We start from the raw sequence: 23334 nt of genomic DNA on the forward strand, positions 1-23334 counted from the left end.
GCATGCAGACAATCACTGTTCGATAATACATGTAAATGACACTAGTGGTTTAAAAGATAGAAGGGTCAAGCAATATGGTTAGAAATATAGAGAACGCAAGAGAATAGTTACATGGTTATTTCATCATTTTACATGTATCATTTCAATGCGAGATTTTTCAGCACACATTTAACTCAAAAGCAACAAACAGCCAATGTAAATATTGGAGCCTTCATGTTGTTTGTTTGCCTATTGCAGTATGGTATGATGTTCCTTACAAACCAATAATCGTCAAAAGTTATAAACTTTCACCTATTTACACCAGCAGAATCGTTCTCTTTATATTTACAAACATGAATATATTAAAATATTACAGTAAACACATTTATTTGTCATTCTTTTTATTGTTTTTGTTTTCGTTACTACTTGAAGAAACGTTTGTTCTATTAATAACCTTTGTGTTTTGTTTTGTTTTATTTTTTTTTTAATTAATATCTTCTAAAAGACCGACACAGCTACTGCAATACCTATTATTATACTCATGCTATTAAAGCATTGAATTATTTAATGATTTGATGCTCATTTTTACATTTTTTTTGGTAAATTTTTTGTCTTGTCTACAAAAGTGATCAGTATCTTCACAGTCCTTTTTTTATCCTTAGGGTAAGTAAATGTATAGGAAGAGCCACTCTTACAGCAACAAGCGTGAACTTTGATATCTGCTTGTTACGTTGCATACATGCATTGATATTGGTTTTATCTCCCCAGCTGATTAACTCTCAGCTCAAAGTCTATATGTTCGTAAGATTTATTTTTATATTTTTCCCCTTTTTTTCAGTTAGGTTCATGTATGTAGGGTGTTTCAAGGACAGCTAAGATCGAGTTTTTAAATCAGAGAAAATGTTTTCTTTTCCTATGGAAGACTTCAATGCTGGAATGTGTGCTCTCCAAAATATTTAAAATTGCCAAGCTTGGCAATTTTAAATATTTTGGCATGGAAATGTGTATTTGTATACTTTCTACTTTGGTTTTATAGGCGAATAAGCAAAACAGTCTAGAAATCATGAAACCATTAATGCCTCAAAGTTATATACTCGTTTCCTTTAATCATATTGTCTATAATCCCCCCCCCTCTCTCTCTTTTTAAGACAAATGTATTTTTGTGTTTATTTAGTATGGATGTCAATGTTTTTGCGGACATCCTATTTAAAAAAATGCCTGATAGCGAGTGTAATGACCCCTGCGATGTAAACATTGAAGAAACGTGTGGTGCAGTTTGGGAAACAGAAGTATAAAATTACCTTTAACAAACCAATAGTTTCGAAACGAGGAAGGAACTTAACAGAACTAATATGATGTGTCATATGATTCAACAGTTTTATTTCGTATGCTTTGTAAAAGATATGTTTAAAATAAAACTTCCACAAAGATATTACTTTTTGTTAATATGACGCTCCTCTGCTTGTTGCCAACATTAGGAGCAATGTAAAATAACTGCAATGGTAACACTATTCTATATGGTCACTTCCATAACAAAGTTATACTTGGAAAATAAAATGAATAGTAAACAATATAATAATGAGGTATAGCATTCAAGCGAAAGATTCAAATGTTATAACACTGACTGGTACTAATTTACATATTGATTTTAATGACACAAAAGTATTTGAATCAAGGTGATAATGTTTTCAGCATATTTAATTACATGGGCATGGTCTCGATTTTGGTCAAATTTTATTTTTCTGTTTTTATTATTTGCAATGCTTTAGGAATGCATTTCTAATGATCATATGAAATTTGGGTTCCAGTCGTTGAGTTTTAAGCAAGATACAGGGCTTACAATTCTTCGTCATGTAAACAAGGCTCGTGCCCTGTTTTTGTTAACATAGGTTCAATATACCAGTAAAAATCTGTTTAAAGCTGGTTTGAATATCTTATTATTCATTTAAAGCATAAATAAACAGTTCCTAACGATAAACACATTTATTTTAGATCTAAAACTGGGATTTTCAATTCAACATTCGAAATGTAAACAACCCTTTGTTTACAAAGCGAATAATTGTAAGCTCTGTAACTCGCTTATAACTCATCAAATGCCACTCAAATATTGGTTGCCTATAAAAATGCCTTACTAAAGCATTGTAAACATTAAAATCGAAAAAAATGATTTTTGACCAAAATTGTGACAATGCCCCTTTAAAAAGGTGTTTTAGTGCATCATTTATTTTTTTTATTATAAAATGAATATTTTCCTTTTTAGATTGCTAATTTATCTAGCAAATATCTACAAATAAAACAAACACTTCGTGGGAATCAAAATACATTTTTTTATTAGGAATAAAATAATTCCAGGTATACAATGAAAAAATGACAATAACAAACTAAGAAATCAACAAACCCTAATATTTCAAAGAGGATTTTCACAAAAGAATAAGTATTGCTTGATTTTATGTAAAATAATTTTAAAAGCCGTCAATGATTCACTTCAACACGAGAGATTTAATAACCATGTCGTATATCACAACCCTATTTTAAGGACTTGATAACAATTTCAAAAATACATACAGTTATGGACACTTTTTTCTTTTAGTACACAAAAACTTAGATAATTTAGATTGCACGTCAATTTACATTCAATTCAAGTCTACATAAACATTCACAGAAACGGGTATAAATTAAAAATGCTGAAACTACAAAAAATGTTATTCCTAGTTAGGTAATTTTTATTGTATTAAACGTGCAAAAAAAACAATATTTTACCCCAAGGCTTTGATTAACATACAGAAGAATGTTCTAAAGTCTTAATACTATAAAAAAAAATATTTTATTTAAAGAAAAGTACAAAAGATGATATAATACAACATTTCGTTCATAAAGCTTTACGAAATAGATAAGAGATGTGCATATTTTTGTACTAAAAATTCGAAACATTACATGAAAAAACTAGATTCCAATACCGTCAACAACACATAAGTTTGAGGAACGATACCCTACCTATTAAACAAATAGTGAGAACATAAATCTAATTAATCAAAATAACCATTAGGATTTTATTAATTGCAGTACGTTTAGATACATGTAAAACCATGTTTTTAAGTTATATGCATTTTGTTTTTTTAACCTGCTGTGTAGAAAAACGTAACGTAAACTTAAAATCAAAATGTTGTCATAAAACATTGAAATGTCATTTACAAAGAAATATTATTTGTACTGTAAAACACAATCTCGATTTGATACAGTTTACCATTGTTACGTCAGCAAACTTGCGAGCTATCTAAGGTTATTTTTTTTCGGTGAGCGTGAATTTAGTAAAGTTACTTATCGTTGCGTGCATGTATATATACATTTAGCAGCAAAATAATGAAGGCGTTGCAACATTGCAATTAGTCCTAGCCCATAAATCATCCATTCCATTGCCCCATCATCTTCATTTGGGTGGTTTGTAAAATGATCAGTCTGAATTATATGTATATCAGTGTGTCTTTAACAAGAGCTTGAAATCCTGGTATAATTGTTTGTGCCCTAATTATTTCCTACGATGAAAGATGTATACGAGGTCACATTTGCTTAAAACTTTGATGATCCCAATCGTCAGAGTACATTTTATTACCATTACATCAGCCGCAAACAAGACTGCACAGTGACATAGGGTTTTGTATTTGTTTGTTACGCAGCTATGCCACGCATCATCAATTTTCGCTATGTGTAAATTCATGGATACACCTATGTGTAATGAGCAAAAAAACAATAAAATAAGGTTGCTTGGGGAGAAATGTTACCTTAGTAACCGATACTTAAAATGGACAAAATGAAAAATATAAATACTTTGACGGCATATGATATGGTTATGCCCACTTATATAAAGTAAAAAAGACATGAAACAATCTTTTTATAGTGTCGAATTACATTTCATAGAAGAAAATTATAAAAGAGCTATTACTTTTTTAAATGATATTATTGAAGCAGCTAAAATCATATAAATGAATAGGTAACTATTAAATTTTTACGTCCCTATCGATTACAATGCAATAAACATTTGTAACACGAAAATTGAAACCTGTTGCTATCCTAACATTTTTTTGAAAATAGAAATAAATGAAAGTATACAACTGAAATGATTTGTAACTACTTATTAATATCTGCCTTGATTCCTTGTTATAACTCAATATCTTGTAATGCAACACGGAGGTATCGCCGCTATAACATTTGATGTGGCATTGAAAATCATACACCAACATTTCATTCAATCTATGTAAGTAATTTCTTTATATATATGTAAAGATGTACAACCTTGATTCACCACCACACAACTCATTAATGTTCCCACGACAGGGCATATTGCAGTCTCCATCCGGCGCAGGAGTAGGTAGATGCAGAATTTCATTTCCGCATAAGCAAAATTCGCCATTCTGAAAAACACATCATCATATACTTGCACTTTTGGATATGAATATATTATTTGTCCAACAAAAGCAACCATTTAAAAAAAGTGTTTGTACAGTATTTTTGTAAAACATATTTTTTATATTATTTAAATACATGTTACAAGCAAATCTTTGTTGTATAAAATGACATAACAAATTATGAATGATAATCTTTTCGTTTGTCCACTTTCTAAACTTTTTTAGTTTTACCCAATATTCTTTTTCTGAAGAAGTTGTACTATTTATATCAAACATGCAATATGCATACAGAATGATGCTTTAAGTATTCGGACAAAATGGTGGCTCTTTTACATTTGCGACAGAATATGGTAAAATTTCAAGCTCCAGTTTTTATATTCAAAATATCTTTCAAACTAAAATTTACTAATTTCTTTGTAAGATGACTTTTCGGTCAAACGACATTTTGTAATCGTCGAGAATTTGCCTGCTACAGGCTTGATACATACACTTTAGTCCAGAAGAGCTGGATTTGACAAATATAATCTTCCTTGGTCTCTATTCTACTAACTCTTATCTGATGATCTCCTCTAATCAGAAAACCAAATATTTTCGATGATGCTGATGTCGGGGCTCAGTGCCAGCCAGCTAATTTGTCTTAGGCTGTTGCTATGTTAGGTTTAAAATATGTTAATACCCTAGTGAAAGGAAAACCACTTCACTATAAGCCTCAATTTATGATGAGAGTGTTGTCGATAATCGTGTTCTACACTGTAAATAATCCTGGGTGGAACGCACACGACGTACAAGATCATTGTCGTATTGAAAAACTTCCATTTTGAAAAAATGGTTCGGTAAAACAGTGTGCAAATTGTCATTTAATATCTGTTGATATTGTCAGCATTAATGTTACCGTCAACGTCATATATAGGGCCGACACCATGCCATGTGAGACACCCTCAAATCATCACTTTGTAACAGGGCTTAGTCTTTTGTGCCTAAAACAACTCAGGCCTTCATCCATAGGCTCTCGCATGAAGATCCTTTTTTACTGTAATTTTCTACAGCGAGCCTCTGCTTTTTCGGACAAACATTTTCGACTGTTTACATCACTATTGACTGTATTTTCTTTCTTGAAACTGATATTTTCTTTTCATCTTGAAGTTAATGAAACTGCAAAGTTGGTTTGTCTCCATTTTCATTTAATTTTGATTCAATGTCGTGTAAATTGTCTCTTCTGTTAACATTTACTTACCTCTCTGATAGATTATATGTATTGTAAACCGTTGCTTTATCCTGGAGGGTTCGTCATCTTCAGGAAGTGTTTTTTATTACGCCCCGTTGTTTTAAACTACCAACTGTAGATCTTAGTATATGCAAGGTATTTGATACATGACAATGGTTTTACCCGCCTCCAAAGATTTCTGAGTGATTTCTTTTACATGATTGCTTATTTCTTTTCGGCTGCGACCAATTTTTTCTTACGATGACCGAGATTTGTTAACAAATGCAGACGAAATAAAACTCGTGATATTTAAAACGACATTGATGACATAATACTAAATAACTACTGAAATCTCAAATCCATGTATAACCTATTTTATCTTAATTGCAATTTAACGCTACTAAGCGCGATGTAAACACGCCGCCATTTCGTCTGAATTCTAGTACATACTGCATCATACATACTGACTTTATTTCCTAAGACTATACAAACCTGCAGGCCATAATATTTAAAGTTATTCTGGTGATAGCGTAAACAAAAGTCTTCACACTCATGTTCTCCATTTGGGTAAACTTTATATCGTCCAAATTCTAGAACATCGTGTCTGTAATCGTTTTCAAAACATCCCAGTATTTCTAAATGGAAAAAAAAGTTCCAATACAGTTATATACATGTACCTTTATATGTATATTTCTATATAGTCCCAAAAAATGTTGCCTTTACGATCCCCTGTCTAAGATGTAATAACCAGCTACCTCTTCATTATGTGTATGTTTGTTTTTTTTTTTTAATTTGAATATTTGTTCAGTTTCCTTTGATTTAGTTGGGGGGGGGGGGTAATGTTTTACCGAAATGTTGTCTCCATATTTTCTTAAAAATACCCTATCTACTATATAATCCCAAGTTAAAGATGCCTCTGCTTGATTACCGTCCGTATCGTGTATATTTAATTCAAACAACATTATCAATTCAAAGATCGATGAATCTTGACCTAAATTTGAATGCTTGTAAGTTTTTATTTCTAAAGAAAGTTATATACACACACAATTGTTTATGATAATATATTTCTTCTTTTATAACTTTTGATTTCCCAGTAAGCTTTCTATATGATTTGGAATTATTTGTTCTATTTAAAAATTTTGTTTTAGGCACTGAAAGAAAGTCAAATGCATGATTGTAAAATGGTACACCTGACGACTTTTCGAGAAAATAAGGGATACCGTTGAAAAATCTGCCAGGGAATGGTTGATATTAATATGTCCTTTAAGTGGGATTAAAAAAAATTGCAAGACAATTATCATTTATAAAGCAGCTGTAAAACATCGATTTTTTAACGATAAGATTTGATTTTTTCCTCGAAATACAAGTTATATTTATTAGTGTTTGCATAGGTTTTATGTGTTGCAAAGTCAGCTGGTCACATTATCTTACGTTTTGTAGTGCATTTCAAATTTGTCTTCCAAGATCCATCAGGGTGACAGACAAAACGCTCAGAACCTTGTGGCTTGTATCCGGCAGAACAGGTGATATGAATTCCTTTTTCTAAACCTATGGCATCCCATTCCTTAACCTTTTCCATCGAGAAACGTTCATTTGAAGGTATACCACAATCTGTTAATTAAAAATTAAACATCAATTTTCGGTTATTATTATATTTCTTTTTTGTATGCAAGATATATATGATATTAAAAAGATCTTATCAAACATTGAGAGATGTCTAAAATAGCCGATTTTTGAGATGTTATCAAAAATAAAGATTTTTTTGGAAATAAAGGTGATGTCCGTTTAGTGCCCTGTACCAAGTTTCTCTTTTATACGTACATCTAATAAAACGATCCTTATAATTCTTCTATTTTATCTACATTATTAAATCTTATGATTGAAAAAAAAAACCCACAAAAACATGTAAGAGTTGTCTCTTTCACCGTTATTTCTGACACAAAACAATATATGAAAATGAAGAACCTGAAAGAACACAGCTGAACTGTCCAAAAGGTTTTGGAAGGCACTTTTCATTCATGGAACAGTTTGACATCGAACATGCTCCTGCAATGGTCTGTAAAATATAAATGCTACAGTGATTTTGCCTGTATTCATAAAACTCCTAGGTTTATGAATTTCATTATTGAGTATGCCAAAAATTACTTTTATATTGCAGTGAAATGTCTTATTTATGTCAATTACATTTTTAAGTCTACCGGCCATGAATATGCGTATTTTTTAAACTTTCATTTACACAAAAGTCAGGACATTTTGGGCATGAATAAGAATGAAATTACAGTTTAACAAAAGAAATATTACAGTAAGTGATAAACATTTGAATAATAATAGTCCCTTTTTGGTTCCCTCGAACATGAGCATTTTCTCCCTTTTGTTGCAGGTACACAATTTAATGCAATTTTTTTTCAGAACTTATTATTTAAGAATTATATCAAAATCAGCTGGCATAATCTATTTTATTCCTAACTACACAACATAAAACTGTATTTAAGCGTTATAAAAATTATTAAACTTTTTTTTCTCTTTTTGTGGGCTTGTGCTGGGATACAGTGCATGAGCTACATCTAACAAGTTGTTTTTATCCCTTAATCAATTTCCAAGGCTTCAGAATAGAAAATTCATAAGTTGTTTAATAAAGTCATAGACAATCACAAATCGCTGTCTATCCAGATATTCAATTGACGTGTTAATTTATAAAATCAGATATATAAAACTTACAAAAACTTTAGTGAAATAAAAGAAATTAAAACTACAAAAAATAATAACAATTGTTTTTATCAGAAAATGGATGTTAACGACCCGATAATAAAACAGGAGGCCCATGGGCCACATCGCTCACCTGAGTAACAATAGACACATGGTAAAATTAGCTTAATGGAGTAATGGTACAAATTATCTGGACAATGTTGTACATCTATAATAGATGTACATCTATAATAGATGTAGATCCTGTATAAATAAAATCCATTTTCCCCTTGGATATTTTTATGTTCCTTTTCTAACAGGATGATTTTATTGCCATATCACATGTTGAGCGTGGCAGTTCTGAACAATACCCTAACCAATTGATTATATATGTAAAATCAACCTAAATCAAACTCTGAACCCCTTGTGAAACTCTTGAATCATCCAGGGCCCAAAGTCAAACAATTTAAAAAAAAAATCAGCACTCTGTCATAATACTTGCATTTATTAAGTAAAACCATACTTTATTACATTTCAGTTTTTGTAAATTACATGTTTTACTTTGCAAAATTGGATCCCAAATGTAACCTCACCCTACTCCTTAAGACTTCAATTTTAACTAATTTACCTAAGGTTGCTTTCACTAAAGCTACAGCTTTTCTAGGCACATGGTTTTTTAAAAAGTATATATTCCTATGTAAAAATTTGTCCGCCCCCTTTCTTCCCGTTGCCAACCATAAGCCAGGAGACCTTGATTTGAACAAACTAAAATCTACTCTACTTGTGCATGATTCCACACAAGTTTCAGCTTTCAAGACTGATTAGGTTCTCTGCGAAGAAGCATTTTATAGATTTACTATATATATATATATATATATATATATATATATATATATATATATATATATATATATATATATATATATATATATATATATATATATATATATATATTGTTTCTGTAAATTGTTGGATTTTTACCTTTTAGTTGTATGATACAACTTGTACATGTAGCTAGCGTTACATGTAAATGTAGGTATGACCAAGAGAATAAATTGTAAAAAATTAAAATACAAAATTAAAAAAACCCCTCATTTTAGGTTACAGTTGTTCGTATGTTTAGGAAAGCATGTAAACCAATGCATTTGTACTTTATAAAAGTCTTTGTAAATTGTATCAAATGAAAGCGTATGAATACGTCACTGACCGAAACAAAGTATTTGATATCTAAATTCCAAATTAATGAAAAAAAGAACGGTAATGTATTTTAGAAAACAAAATGTTCAGCAAAAATTTGCATTTTTAAAGCAAAAAAAAAAAAGACTTTAATAATGTTCTCGTCCGCGCGTCGGTGTATTATTATCAATTTTACGCAAAGCAAAACTTTAGATTTGGAATATGTATTGCATTACAATGGTGTATTCTCGAAAAAGCATCTTAAAGTTAATGTAAGTGCTGTGAATTTAGGACAAAAATGAATAAATATTGATAGGAATTTCATTCTTTATTTTTCAAATTTTATGAACAAATTATGTAATCGAATTGAAATTGATAAACAAATCGTACCTTGTCCCAGTCCCCCATGTCGCTGTATATCCAGCCAGGCTTCTCTATAAACAGATCAGGTACAGTTGACCTGTTTTCAAAGTTGGTCTGACAGAAGTGGGCTCCTTGGCAGTAGTTGACGGACCGACATCGTGTTGTTCTCAGACAATCCTCCACACAGTCCAGAATACTGTAGTTTATATACGATGTAATCATCCGCCTGTCCAGTTTGTGACCATATTGCAACGTGGAGAACCCATATTTAACGTCGGCCATACAGAAGAAGAGAGCAAAAGTCAATATCAGACACAATTCAAAAGGTTGATAAAAGATATTTACAATTTCTGCCATTTCCAAAGAAAAAGAATCAAGTCTCTAAATCTGAAAGAATGAAATGTTGCGTTTCAGAAGGAATAGCTACAACATAAAAGGTCTGTTATAATATTCATTGGTTCATTTGCATGCAATCGTTTATTGTGTTTTAGTTAGGTTTGATCAATTAAAGATAAACATTATCCTCGTACTAATTACCTTATACTAATTACCAACTATGATGCGAGGAAAACGTAAACACATTAACAAATAAAAAAAAAGGTATCGGTAAACTATTGATATGTTTTATGAATACAAAATATGAAAGGCCTAATATGATGCGGAAAAACAAGGATATTAAAACTAGGCTAGTACATGTATAAGCATTATGGAAAATAAATCTACATTTTTGAAAACCTTTTACTTAACACAAAAAATGAATGACTTTATATTAAATATCAACGTTATATACACAAATCACTTTTTCACGCAATACACTTTTTTTAATACACATCGGTTTTTCATCAACATTACGAACGTTGATGCCAACTTATGCATCTCAACAGTACGTTTTAAGTTTTAGAGATATATTCATTGAAGGCCAATCGGGATTGGAGTTTAAGTCAATGTATTGTACATACCAAGGTTGCATAAACTTGAATTCACGTGTTTGTTGAATTAGTATTCAATATAGACAATGCTTTAATTTGGCTCATATAGAGAACTTGCCCGACTCATGTTTTTTTTTCTATAGATGTATAAGGTATATATGGCATTTTATGCATTCACATGCAAAAAGACAAATTGTCCGAATTTGTTAAAAAAAAATATGAATGAATTTTCTTTAAAAAAACAAAAACAAATCACGTTGTCTAGTTGTTCTTCCGTAAAGATCTGTTCGTGCATTCTTGTCTGGGTCATTTCTATATAAAGTTTTGTACTTTCACAGTTCAGCGAGTATATATATATAAACGACATGAAAACTGAATGCACTGAAAATAGTCAATAATGATAGACAACGTTGTTTAAGAAAAACAAATGAAATGCTATATATAATTTCTTTAATGGTCTTATATTTAAGAACATAACAAAAGGAGAAGCTCACGCAACATGTTATTATTCATACTAAGAATTTAGTACTTTATGCATAATGAATTTATAAAATTTAATTCTATTTATTTATTGAATTTGAAAATCAACAATATGACATTACTATTTATTAGGCTTGCAAACTACAACTATTGTCCTAGGAAATTTGAAATGTAAGTTCTATAATAAAAATTCGTTTAACAGTATTTTTTAAAGGTAAATATCTCAACTGTCAGGTGAGACATACAATGTACTTAAAACCAATTAAGTAATTATACTTTCAAGACAATTTTCTATCATCTAGTATATATATGTAGATTTATATGAAACTGTGGGTAAAGAGGGTGCAACAATGTCACAATGGCACTGACATACTTATCCGGCACAGTGTTTTTTTTATAGCAGTTTCCCCCTGATGAGTTTCATGGTATTTTCTACACATCTTTCTTGTTTTCCGACGTGATCATAGAAAGCCGATATAAACAGTAATAAAATCAATGCATCGTGTATTTATGACGTAAAAAATAAACATTGGGTTTCACACAGATTGTTAAGCTTGATTTTAAATCCGAATTGTCGGAGACTTAGAAATTATTTAGATGAAAAAAGTTACATACAGTTTATGTCGGCCGCGAGAAAACACGCAGATGGGTGGATCAATATAATCGATAGGCCTAGCAAAAACTTAATGACGAATAAGGATTTTTCATCAAGCAGTAATTATGCATGTACTTTTTATACACAAAACATTCAATAGCAGATTCAGTACTTCAAATTAATCCATGAAATGTAAAATTGTTTAATCATGTTTAAAGTCTTTTGATGGTGATCAGTAGTTGTCTTTCATTCGTTATGTTCTGATTGTGATCAGACGATATTCTTCTTTATCTCATACGTGCGGTGTATACTTACCGTGTGATAAACCTTGGCGTTACCATACGGTTGATGCATTATCAACTATTTCAGTTCCGAACTATTTTTGACACAGCCCCTCGCCTTAAAGTATGGTGTCCGGATAGGGCCATTTGCGTTAGCGCGACATCGCGTTCAGATAAACGAGACATCGCGCTATCACACAACACGCCGTCGCGCTAACGCAACTTTGCACAACACGCCGTCGCGCTAACACACAACACGCCGTCGCGCTAACACAACTTTGCACAACATGCTATGTCGCGCTAACACACAACACACTATCGCGCTAGCACAAAACACGCCGTCGCGCTAACACAACTTTGCACAACACGCCGTCGCGCTAACGCAACTTTGCAAGTTTCACAGTCTAGTAGGAAGTCGTGTCCGGAAATATTACACTGCGCATGCTGAAATTTGTAGGCCTGCATGCAAGCATGGATGAAAAATAAATAAAATGTACTTTGAAATACATATATTATTTTCAATTATTTTCAATACATGTGAATAAAAATATAGTTACTAGTATGTCACTGTATAAGGATATGCCAGAGTGCATATAAATTATCAATAAATCTACCAATACTTCCTATACTTCCTATACTTCCAAAACAAAAATCTTTCCGGGCATACATCTTTTTTTCCCTAAATCATGAAAATCATCCTAATCCGTGTGGGGGGGGGGGGGGGGTATGTCTTTTGCTCCAACTACTAAATCTTTCAAACGTACATTACGGAACAATTATGTTTCCTGCGAAAAAAAAGTGGGGGGGGGGGGGCTGAACCCTCTGTTCTGCTATGTTCCTAATGGTTAGGTATAACTTATCAAAAAAATAGGGGGTGGAGGCTAAGCCAAGCCCCAGCCCCCCCCCCCCCCCCCCGGTTCCGACGCCCATGTGTCATGAATATATTATTGTTGATTTAATGAATTTTATTGAATATCTAAGGTAAATGTATCAATTGGTAGATTTTATGATAATTCATATCCTTATACAGTGACACACTAGTAACTATATTTTTATTCATATGCATTGATAATAAATAATATATATATTTCAAAGTACATTTTATTTTTATTCCATCCATGCTTGCGTGCATGCCTACATATTTCAGCACGACTTCCTACTAGAATGTGAAACTTGCAAACTTGCGTTAGCGCGACGGCGTGTTGTGCAAAGTTGTGTTAGCGCGGCGGCGTGTTGTGCAAAGTTGTGTTAGCGCGACGGCGTGTTGTGTATTAGCGCGACGGCGTGTTGTGCAAAGTTGCGTTAGCGCGACGGCGTGTTGTGTGTTTGTGCGACAGCATGTTGTGCAAAGTTGCGTTAGCGCGACGGCGTGTTATGTGTTAGCGCGACGGCGTGTTGTGTGTTAGCGCGATGTCTCGTTTATCTGAACGCGATGTCGCGCTAACGCAAATGGCCCTATCCGGACACCATATTAAAGGCTTCAGTGATCTATTCTCGGAGATGTTTTCCACATCACTATATCTCGTACCAAGAATTAATTTAAAATGGATTTTGTCTAAGATAAGAAATATGAAGTAAAGCCTCGCGAATATATACACCATTTCGACTCGTTGAATAAAGCAAATATAAAATCACACAAAATAGATCTCCTCTATTTACATAACGGCACATTTTTACGACATTTTTTCTTTGTTTTAAACAAAAAATCCAAATGACTTTTTTCATGGGCGCAATCATTTAAGATATGATGTTGAAATTTTCGGGGTTGAAAAACAAGCGATAGAATTGTGCATGGCGGTCTTCATTGAATTTTTTCCCAAAAAGCATAAACGCTCACCTTAATCAGAAAATAAGGATTAAAAGAAGTCATGGTTCCTTATGCTTCTCGTTGGTTTTTCAAGAATTTAAATTTTGACATTTTACGAAAATGGTGTTAAGCCTTCAAATTAAGGACCGAGACGGCTAAAGAATCAAATAAAAACTTTTGACTCTGAAATATTTCTTCATAGTTACGTTATATATTGACACATTGTTAGGTTTGTCCTAACCTTATTTACTTTTAAACAATTGTTTACTTTTTGTTATGTAATAAGTGAGTTTAAGGAACCAGTTCAAAATATAGATTCTCAATATATTAAAAAGGGGGGGGGGGGGGGCATTTTGAAGTCATCATATTGTTTTGTTACACTGGCCCTTAAAAGAGTTCCAGTGTCGGCTCCCGAAACGAACGTTTGGAAATATATTAAGAGCCATACATAATTTCTGAATATAATAATAACGTTTATCTGTGAAATATTTTGCAATACGCTAAGAAAAAAGAAAGACTTTTATATAACTGTTAATCATAACACTATATATCCATTCAATACAACTGTTTACGTTATGTTACGTAATAAGGTACTATATTTCAGAAAAGGAATAAGACGTTACATTATAATAGCTTCCAATACTATTTCTAAAAATAAGAAAATCAGCTGTTCGTTGCCTGTATACCCCTAAGGAATATTTAGACTCGCCAACTCTCAGGTAACACGCCTGATTGGCCAAATCGATAGCTTTCATCTTAGCCCTCAAGGTGTGTAGTCGATGTGTTTTTCGTGCGCGTTTGATGGTTCAATCAAAGCCATCGTCGCCATACACAGAGGAAAGGTAGACTCCTTGAGGCCAATTACGAGTTGATGTTTCCGAATCTGAACAAATGGAGACGGGAAATGAGTTTTCAGGAAACGACGGTACTTACACGCGAAGAAAGGGCACTAAAACACGTCGCCAGTTAGGGGCACAATAATATCGCCTATTCATGGCACTAGAAACAATACAGACATTGGGGTAAGAAGCTCGTCTGAGAGTCCAGAACGTGAACGCTAGAGAACAAAACGCAATCGTAGGTACAAGGAATCCATTGACGAGAGTTCAGATAATTTATTATCATCCGAATCGAATGATTCTAGCGACTCCAGTTCGGGTCTTGATTCGGACACTAATTTTAATCCTTCCAGTATTATAGAAAACAGGTTCCAAGGTTCCTAAGAAAATCCAAAAATACATTGCTAAGTATGCAAATCAAGGAAGTTCAAATAGTAAACAATTGCAACCTGTGCAATCTGACAGATTTTTAAAGAAACTGTTTAGAAAAAAGTTTAATCAACCTCTATGAGACAAGAAAGGGAGAACTATTATCAATACTCAGTCACAAATTTTAGACGCAGCAGGCCTGTTGGCGATTTTATAGAATGAAGTTGAATAATTGAAGAAACGGGACACAGGCGCTGATCCCGTTGATGTCATCAATATTGTTCAACGTGCCTTAGTTTTAATTCGGAGAAAAGCTCTTTTTGTTTTAATGACAGCAGAAAAAGTGTTTTGAGTAGAATCTTACCAGACTGTATAGATTTAGTTGACGACAACATGGCTAAGAAAGCCTTATTAAAGTCAACTCAAAATTTCGTAAAATTTTGACAAATGATGGTAAAGATTACAAAGAACTGAGATAACGGGTACCTGACAAAATGTTTATTTTGATCAAAAGTCTCATTTCAGCTCAGAAAACAAGCAGCAACAACAGCAGCTTTTTCGTTTCGGGCCCCAAGCAACAACTTCCGGTTTAGGTGCCAGACCAGCAGAGGCCGATATCTGAGAAAGTCTTGGTCACGAGATCAGAACAAGACAAGAACAAGATAAAGAACTAATTCAATTAAGAACAGCTTGTTTACCCAGAACAATTATCAGTGTTAATTACTAGGAGAATAAAATATTTCTATCAGAACTGGAAAGTTCTTACAAGAGACCAAAGGGTGTTGCATGCAGTCAAAGTCTTAACTTTGGACTTTGTTCAAATACCATTTCAAAACCACTACCCCCGTTTTAACCATCTTTCAATCAGATCGAAACGGGTTTAGTCTACCAAGAAAAAAATCATTGTTAGAGAAAAGAGCAATATAAAAGTAGTAAAAGATCAAAAGAGATTCTTTAGCTATCTAACTTGTTGTACAGCAAAAAAAGGACAGGGGCAACACCCTGTTGTGAATCTAAAGGAATTAAACGGGTTTCGGAAATACCTACATTTCAAGATGGAAGGCATTCATTTAGTAAAGGAAATAATTCAGGAGAGAAATTGACTTGTGAAATTGGATTAAAAATGCATATTTCACAATACCAATTCATAAATTTTCAAAAATGTCTGCAATTCAGATGGAAAAAAAAGATATACGAATTTACATGCCTTACAATAGGAATATCGGTAGCCCCCTTGTTTTCATAAAAATGAAGAAGGTTCCAATCAGTTGCTTGAGAAAAATGGGTGTTCGTCTGGTCGTTTTATCCGAAAGACATACTAATTTTGAATCAATAAATACAAGGAGCAATTGAAAGTGGCTGATTAATGTATTTGAAAGCCTGAGTTTTGTCGTAAATAATGAAAAATCAAAGTTAGCCCCTTACAGTGTGATGGAATATCAATCTATGATTTACAGTAAATAGAATAGATATGACAGTGTCACTACCAAAGCAAAAAATTCAAAGATAAAGGACCTGAGTCGTCAATTTATTCAAAGCAATCAAGTGTCAATCTGTCAGAACTGATAGGGAATTTAGCTGCGTCAATTCAAGCGATATTCCCGGCTTCGTTGCATTATCACCACTTGCAACCAGAGAAGAACATGATACTTACCACTTGCAACCAGAGAAGAACATGATACTAAGACAGGGTGTGGACTTAAACAATTGTGACACTATGGTTCAAAATGCACACGGTACGGAATGCCAACCCTATGCAGGGAATTAGCTGGATAGATTTAAAAAAAGCTAAAAAATCATGAAAAATTTGCAAAATATGACAGGATAAAAATCTCATAAAAATCAGTATGTAGACAATTTTACAAGTTTTTTCTTGTAATGTCTTCCAAAATTGGGGATTGGCCTTATAAAGAATAAATCAAAGGTATTTGCGTTGAATGAAAATTGGGGAAATTCTAGTTACCGAGTTCCGAAGTCACATATCCCCTGGCTACAATGAGTAAAAAAAATGTTCCGTGCCACCAAAGCTTAGAATAATTTATGTTTGTGTACAGGGTTCACAGACGTTTCATACCAATTAGCAAATGTTATTGTCTTCATTGTCTTCATACTATAGATAAGAGCAAGTTAGAAATATATGTGGTTTAAAGCTACAGCGGGTGGTGTGAGTCGGCTATTACGTCGCACTGAATAAGCTCTATAATTCAGCAAAAGCTGTGAAACAGATTGGAGTAGCAGGAAAACATTTGCAGAAATTTTATCACACTAACAGTAAAACTTGTTGGTCATTTTTTTTTGTGATTGTGCTATTTGTCCTTTTTTGGTTGTAACGCGCTTTCAAATGGTTGAAAAAAGTACTTTAACCAATTTTAAAAATATACCATTCCACCTGACGTTGTTTGAATTTTGTACATTTTAAAATATGTACAAGTTTAAAAGCAAATAGCTGTTCCGTTTACATTTAAAATTAGAAAATAAAATAATAATAAAAAGTTAAATTCAAAAGCTATATACCAAATTTATGCATTTGTTTATAATTTAGGTTAGAACTGTTGACGTTTTTAACCCCACTCGGTTAGCGTCAACTCTCCCAACCAAATTTATTGGAGCATTAATGTAAATGCTATTAAATCCATTTCTTAAAGACTATCGTCAAATAGTTAGGGACTACCTAAGTCATCGAAATCATAGTTTAATTGCTATTGTAACTGTTGTAAAGTTTTAAACAAGAGGCCTTCAGTGCTGTAGCCCTTTTAATTCTAAACTTAATCTGTGACTTCTCTGACTGTTACTCTGCCTTTTATTACTTCATGTTTGCAAAAAAACATTTATTCATAAAAAGAGAGTGGTTAGTGAAAAAGCAGAAGAATTTCAGATTATTTTTACCATAGCTCCATGTGCCAAAATAGACCAATATGCCTCGTTACATAAATAGAATTATTTGGTATATCGGAATGGAATAAAGATTAATACAAAACATGTATATTTCATATTTTTTTTCTTTACAGTTAAAGAACTTGACTATGGATCCCCGAAACAGCGCTAAGATGTGGTGATGAATTGTAATGTTTTTGCTCATTGTATTTCTTTAAAAAACCATCATAGTCATAACTTGGTAGACATTTCAATCTACATTGAAAGGAAACAAGGAGATTTTTAAAAAGATTTGAGAAAATAAGAAAAATCCATTTATCCTAAATATGAAGAAATTGCAAAGAACATTACAATACAGAAAGCTGATCTGGATAAAAACTCAAATTAATTGACAGGCAGCAGCCATCAACAAACATGAAAAAGACTTGCACAGAGAAATAGACGCCATTATACAAAAAATGATTTTTTGATCTAAATGAAATGGACTCCAAATACCTGACTGTCTTAAATGAAAAACATGATGAAATCACTCGCACCATTTCTGAAATCACACATAACATTGCTGAAATGAAGAAACTACTGGACTCTAATGATAGTAACCTTGTCCTTGCCTAAAAATCCAGGAATGCTGAATTCAGTAGATTGCCCTCAAAACTTTCACTTTATACACAAACCTCACCCCTAATAGAATTAATAAAGAAATACTTTACCAACAAGTTGGTTCCCTGTCACCATTACCCAATACGACTCTTAAACCACTGCTTGATGAGCTAAGGGTCATTTCCACCATCAAAACACATTTCGGAGTTTAAAGCTGTTTGACTTGCCAGAAAGATGAAGGAATGATTTGAACTTTTTATTTTAATAGTGATAAAATGGCACTATACAACCTCAACGGGGAACTAGTGAATTCAATCAAAAACAGGTCAGGGAACGTTCCACAGTACACAGCATTGACAATGAGTGGGTATCTAGTTTACGCTGATTACTTTGATAGCGCTGTGAACATAGTGAAGGATACATATATACAGAGAGTGATCAGACTACAGGGGTGGAGACCACGTGGTGTCTGTATTACCTCCACTATTGACCTTCTTGTTGTCATGGACAGTGATGATAATAAGCAAACAAAAGTTGTGCGTAACCCCGGCTCCACAGAGAATCAAAGTATCCAGTTCGATGACAAAGGACAACCTATATATACACCTGAAGGCACTTTATACATCAGTGAGAACATGAACCTAGATATTTGTGTGTCAGACTATATTGCCCCTGCAGTAGTGGTGGTAAGTCAGGCCGGAAAATTACGATTTACTTACACTGGTCCTTTCTCTACAAAGGAATCATTTAGACCACGTGGTGTCACTACAGACAGCCAGAGTCGAATCCTGTTTTCCGACTGTTACAAACTCTGTATACACATCCTGGATCAGGACGGACAGTTCCTTCGCTACATTGACAATATTCATTTTCAGTGGCAATGTGGTTTATATGTGGTCACAAGAGACAACCTCTTTGTGTGTGACTGGGAAATGGGTAAAGTGAAGATAATACATAATCAAATGTAAATATGATCAGGGGTTCAGGATCTAAGGTGGGGTCAATATCGCCATAAAGTAAAAAATGTTAATGTATATAATGTTTAAAAACTTCTTCTCTACTTTCATACATCTGTAAAAAAAAGGCTGATTTCATATTTATGTTATCCAGGAAATCCTCCATTAAAATTATAAATTTTATGTCCCCTCGACAATGGGTGTTGACTCTAGGGCGGGGCCAAAATGGATGTATAGTGTTAATGCATATAATGTTTAAAAATTATCTTATCTCCTCCAACACACCTGTATGGAAAACTGAATTCATATTTTTTACAACCAGGATGTCTTGTACCAAGATTTTTAATTTAATGTCCCCCGAGGTAGGGGTTCTGAATCTAGGGCGGGGCAGACGCTCATATAGTGTATAGGGTAGGGATTCTTAATGCAGGGCGTGGCTGAAATGGTCATTTAGTGTTAATGTATAGAAAATGTTTCAGAACGTCTATTGACAGGAATAAAAACTGACTGTATATTTAAATAAAAAACATTAGGCTGTCATCTTTTATAATATTTAATGCTACCTACATGTAAGGCAAGTGTTATGGTGGGATGGGGGGGGTATATTTGTCTTGTTTTTTTAATTCTGCTCAGGAATTTCAATGAAATAAATGAGAAACCCTGGTAATTCACATACATGTGTATTGAGAGAAAAGAAAGAATTAAGCTGTGTATCAAAATTAAGATATTGTGAAATCTAATTGAGTTATCTTCCCTTGTTTCTTCATAATAAAGTTATTAATCATTAAATATAATAATATAATATAATATAATACATTAATCATTAATCATTAAATATAATGTAATTTAGAAGTTGTATGATAAAAAGAAAAAGAGCAAATATATTTTTAATTGAAACAAAAACAGTTTTTGAAGTCTTTATATAAATAAACGGACTCATTAATAGTAAAATATTAATTGGCTAAACAAAATCACTGATAAACGTGAATGTGAAATTATATTGCTATAAATACCAGATGGTGTACTTCTAGATAATATAGTAGGAAAATTCTTATGTTGGAACAGATGTGAAGAGAAATTTATTTAATGTATACGTATTCTATTATATTTTTTGTTTAAATGCCCACAGGGAGAGTTTCTGTCTGCCCCTGGAGATGGGGAATGGGAGGTTGTTTTAATAAAACATGTCTACTAGCCACCTTGATTTAGTTTATCTATGAAAACATATACACATATAACCTATCTTAAAAGTTAATAGATATGGTATAACTATTTTTTAAATGTTTTTATTCGATAGAGACCCCCTCAAAACTTCTGAATATGACATTTGTTTTAAAATTGATCAACGCATTCTCGAAATTATGGGCTCCAATGTCCTGAAGTGAGAGACTGCGTAGCTCAGTTATTAGAGTGTAAGACTTGTGCCCAAGCGATCCGGGTTCAGTTCCAGAGTGTCGATTATTTTTCTTCCTTAGTTTTGTTTTGTTTAACGATTTTATCTTTAATATGATGGATTTTAATGTTTTCCGTTTTATTTTTATTTTAAATAAAAATAATAAAGCGGCTTTTTTTATACAAATATAGAGCTCATTTCTGTCAGCAGTTCGCTAAATTTAGACGCTTGTCGCATCGCCAGCATCAAAGATATGCCGCAGAAGTGCACATGCAGTAGGACCGCAGTAGAGTTTACTGGGTCTCTTTGTCGGCATAAAAAGAAATGCCGCCATCTCAGTGGATATGCACACAAAATTTAGCAATGCATCCATGTTTTAAGTATTCTACATGGCTTTAAAAGGATGAGCGATTAGTATATATTCACATATATAGATACACGCATGTATGTATACATAGGTTTATTGACATATTATGTTGGTTATATATTGAATTCCTGAACACTATAAAACAATATGAAACCTCTCTCTCTCTCTCTCTCTCTCTCTCTCTCTCTCTCTCTCTCTCTCTCTCTCTCTCTCTCTTATGGACTGTCTTGTGCTTAAATTTGAGGCCCTGAGCCAGAAAGGTAAAGCACGATAATCTCCTTACAGCATCACAACCGCCAGTCCCGACACTGAGTTTTGATTGTAAACTTTCCTACGATATTTACGTACCTCAGAAATCTTCAACATGTCAATATAAGTGATATATTTTTTGTAAGTGTATAGCTAGATAAACAATGAACGCGCATATCCGTATGAATTAACCTAGCGAAAATTTCCATCTGGGTATAATATTATTTTTATTAAATCGGAATAAGTTATTCTCCTCTGGGAGTAATCTCCGTTTCAACATTGCCCCCACTTGTTTTCAGACCTATGGCGGGTCATCAGACAAAGCTTTGCCCTGCGTATAACATGTATAATCTCTCTCGAATGGGGATTCCCAAATTATTGATGAAATAAAATGTTTTTCTAATTGATTACATAGCAAGTTAGAAATGCTGATGTGGATTGAAAAAACGCTTTTTATAAAAACAGTTCCAATCCAATGTTTTCTCAGACGTCCGCGTCAATTTGTTCCCGCCCATTTCAAATGTTTTGACTGTAAAATGTGAAATTGACGTAAGCTGTTTAACTGACGTAAATTTCATATATCCAATCTTGCCAGAGGTATCTAAATAGCGTTAGGTTTATTCAAACGGAAGACCTCTTGTTGCTCGCAACGAGCGTCTAGTTTCTTGTACCTTTTCAATATCTGTTCATGCATTCTATTATGATCTTTATAAGTTTTTCGCTGAAATTATGGGTTTCAATGTCCTTTTTGAAAGATTTCAGGGAGGACGGTGGTCGTCTTTACAATATTATAATCTTTTTTACTCCAGAATGAAACTTTATTAAATGCATATATGAGTCTCCTCGACAATTTTGTGTATAGGCTATGGTACTCAGGTGAACGTTAAGGCCTGTTGGCCTCTTGTTAGTATGGACCATTTAAAAATTGTTTGTATCATTTCTATTTTTGAATTGAAAATAATGGGGAAAGCGTTCGTGTTCTATCCAAATAAAATTTGGTACTTATATGACGATTAAGAATAAATATCAGGTAAAAATTGACCATATCATCAAATTCTTTTTCGGGGGAGTGTTGTTCAAAAGTGCGGTGTGTCGTTATTTTACTTCATTTTTGTTTTCTAAAATGTACTGCACAAACTCTAAAAACAGGTTATATACGCCAGAGATTTATAAAAATAAGAAACTAATAGTGTGCTAAACATTTTTATGATGAAATACATCTTTAACAAAATGTATAGTTTCGAAAAGAGAAGGGGTCTTAACAAAACTAAGATGTATTGTCATACGGTTTAGACGTTTCATTGCGTATGCTTTGTAAAAAAGTATGCTTACAATAAAGCGTCCAAATATATTTTTGTGGAAATGACGCAGTGTGGAATATATACTTACTGCATTTTTAGTATTCAGCATTTTCATGATTTTCTAAGATTTGAACTTGGAAAATAAAATAAATTGTAAACAACATATTGAGGAATAAAGATTCTTTCAAAAAACGTTGGAATATGAAAATACAAAAAAAAAAAAGAAAAAAAAAGCTAAGTTAAAATGACAATAATATACATCTCAAATGTAATGTATTCAAGTGCAAATTGCAAATTACAAATTGATCTCTATGATACACTATATAGTAATATATAGTATATGAATCAACGGGATAATGTTTTCAGCACATTTATTTGGAAATGTGTTTAAGTGCATCATTAGTTTTATACTGAAATTAATATTTTCAAAATCAGGTTGCTGATTTATCTAACAAACATCTACAAATAAAAGAAATACTTCGTT

The 23334-nt window shown here is 32.8% G+C and overlaps 2 protein-coding genes across 2 annotated transcripts; one reads left to right on the forward strand and one right to left on the reverse strand.

The window, feature by feature from the left end:
• Positions 1 to 7003: 7003 nt before the first annotated feature.
• On the reverse strand, positions 7004 to 10167 carry LOC128174116 (uncharacterized). The gene is made up of 3 exons (XM_052839748.1): positions 9838 to 10167; positions 7552 to 7642; positions 7004 to 7197 (listed from the first exon to the last, which is right to left on the reverse strand). The coding sequence occupies exons 1-3, from the start codon at positions 10165 to 10167 to the stop codon at positions 7004 to 7006; spliced, it is 615 nt and encodes a 204-aa protein (XP_052695708.1).
• Positions 10168 to 18859: 8692 nt separating this feature from the next.
• Positions 18860 to 19552, forward strand: LOC128174117 (uncharacterized). The gene has a single exon (XM_052839750.1). The coding sequence runs from the start codon at positions 18860 to 18862 to the stop codon at positions 19550 to 19552; it is 693 nt and encodes a 230-aa protein (XP_052695710.1).
• The last annotated feature ends 3782 nt before the right edge of the window (positions 19553 to 23334 follow it).

This window comes from Crassostrea angulata, chromosome 2, assembly GCF_025612915.1.
Source record: "Crassostrea angulata isolate pt1a10 chromosome 2, ASM2561291v2, whole genome shotgun sequence".
In the NCBI taxonomy this organism is placed as follows: Eukaryota; Metazoa; Mollusca; class Bivalvia; order Ostreida; family Ostreidae; genus Magallana; species Magallana angulata.

What these genes read in the sequence shown, in the direction of transcription:
- LOC128174116 (XM_052839748.1), bottom strand. Translation starts at nt 10,167, where the DNA reads ATGGCAGAAATTGTAAATATCTTTTATCAACCTTTTGAATTGTGTCTG. An exon ending in ACATGGGGGACTGGGACAAG is followed by an intron (nt 7,643 to 9,837) that starts GTACGATTTGTT and finishes TATATTTTACAG; the next exon opens with ACCATTGCAGGAGCATGTTC. An exon ending in GTTCAGCTGTGTTCTTTCAG is followed by an intron (nt 7,198 to 7,551) that starts GTTCTTCATTTT and finishes TTTAATTAACAG; the next exon opens with ATTGTGGTATACCTTCAAAT.
- LOC128174117 (XM_052839750.1), top strand. Translation starts at nt 18,860, where the DNA reads ATGGCACTATACAACCTCAACGGGGAACTAGTGAATTCAATCAAAAAC.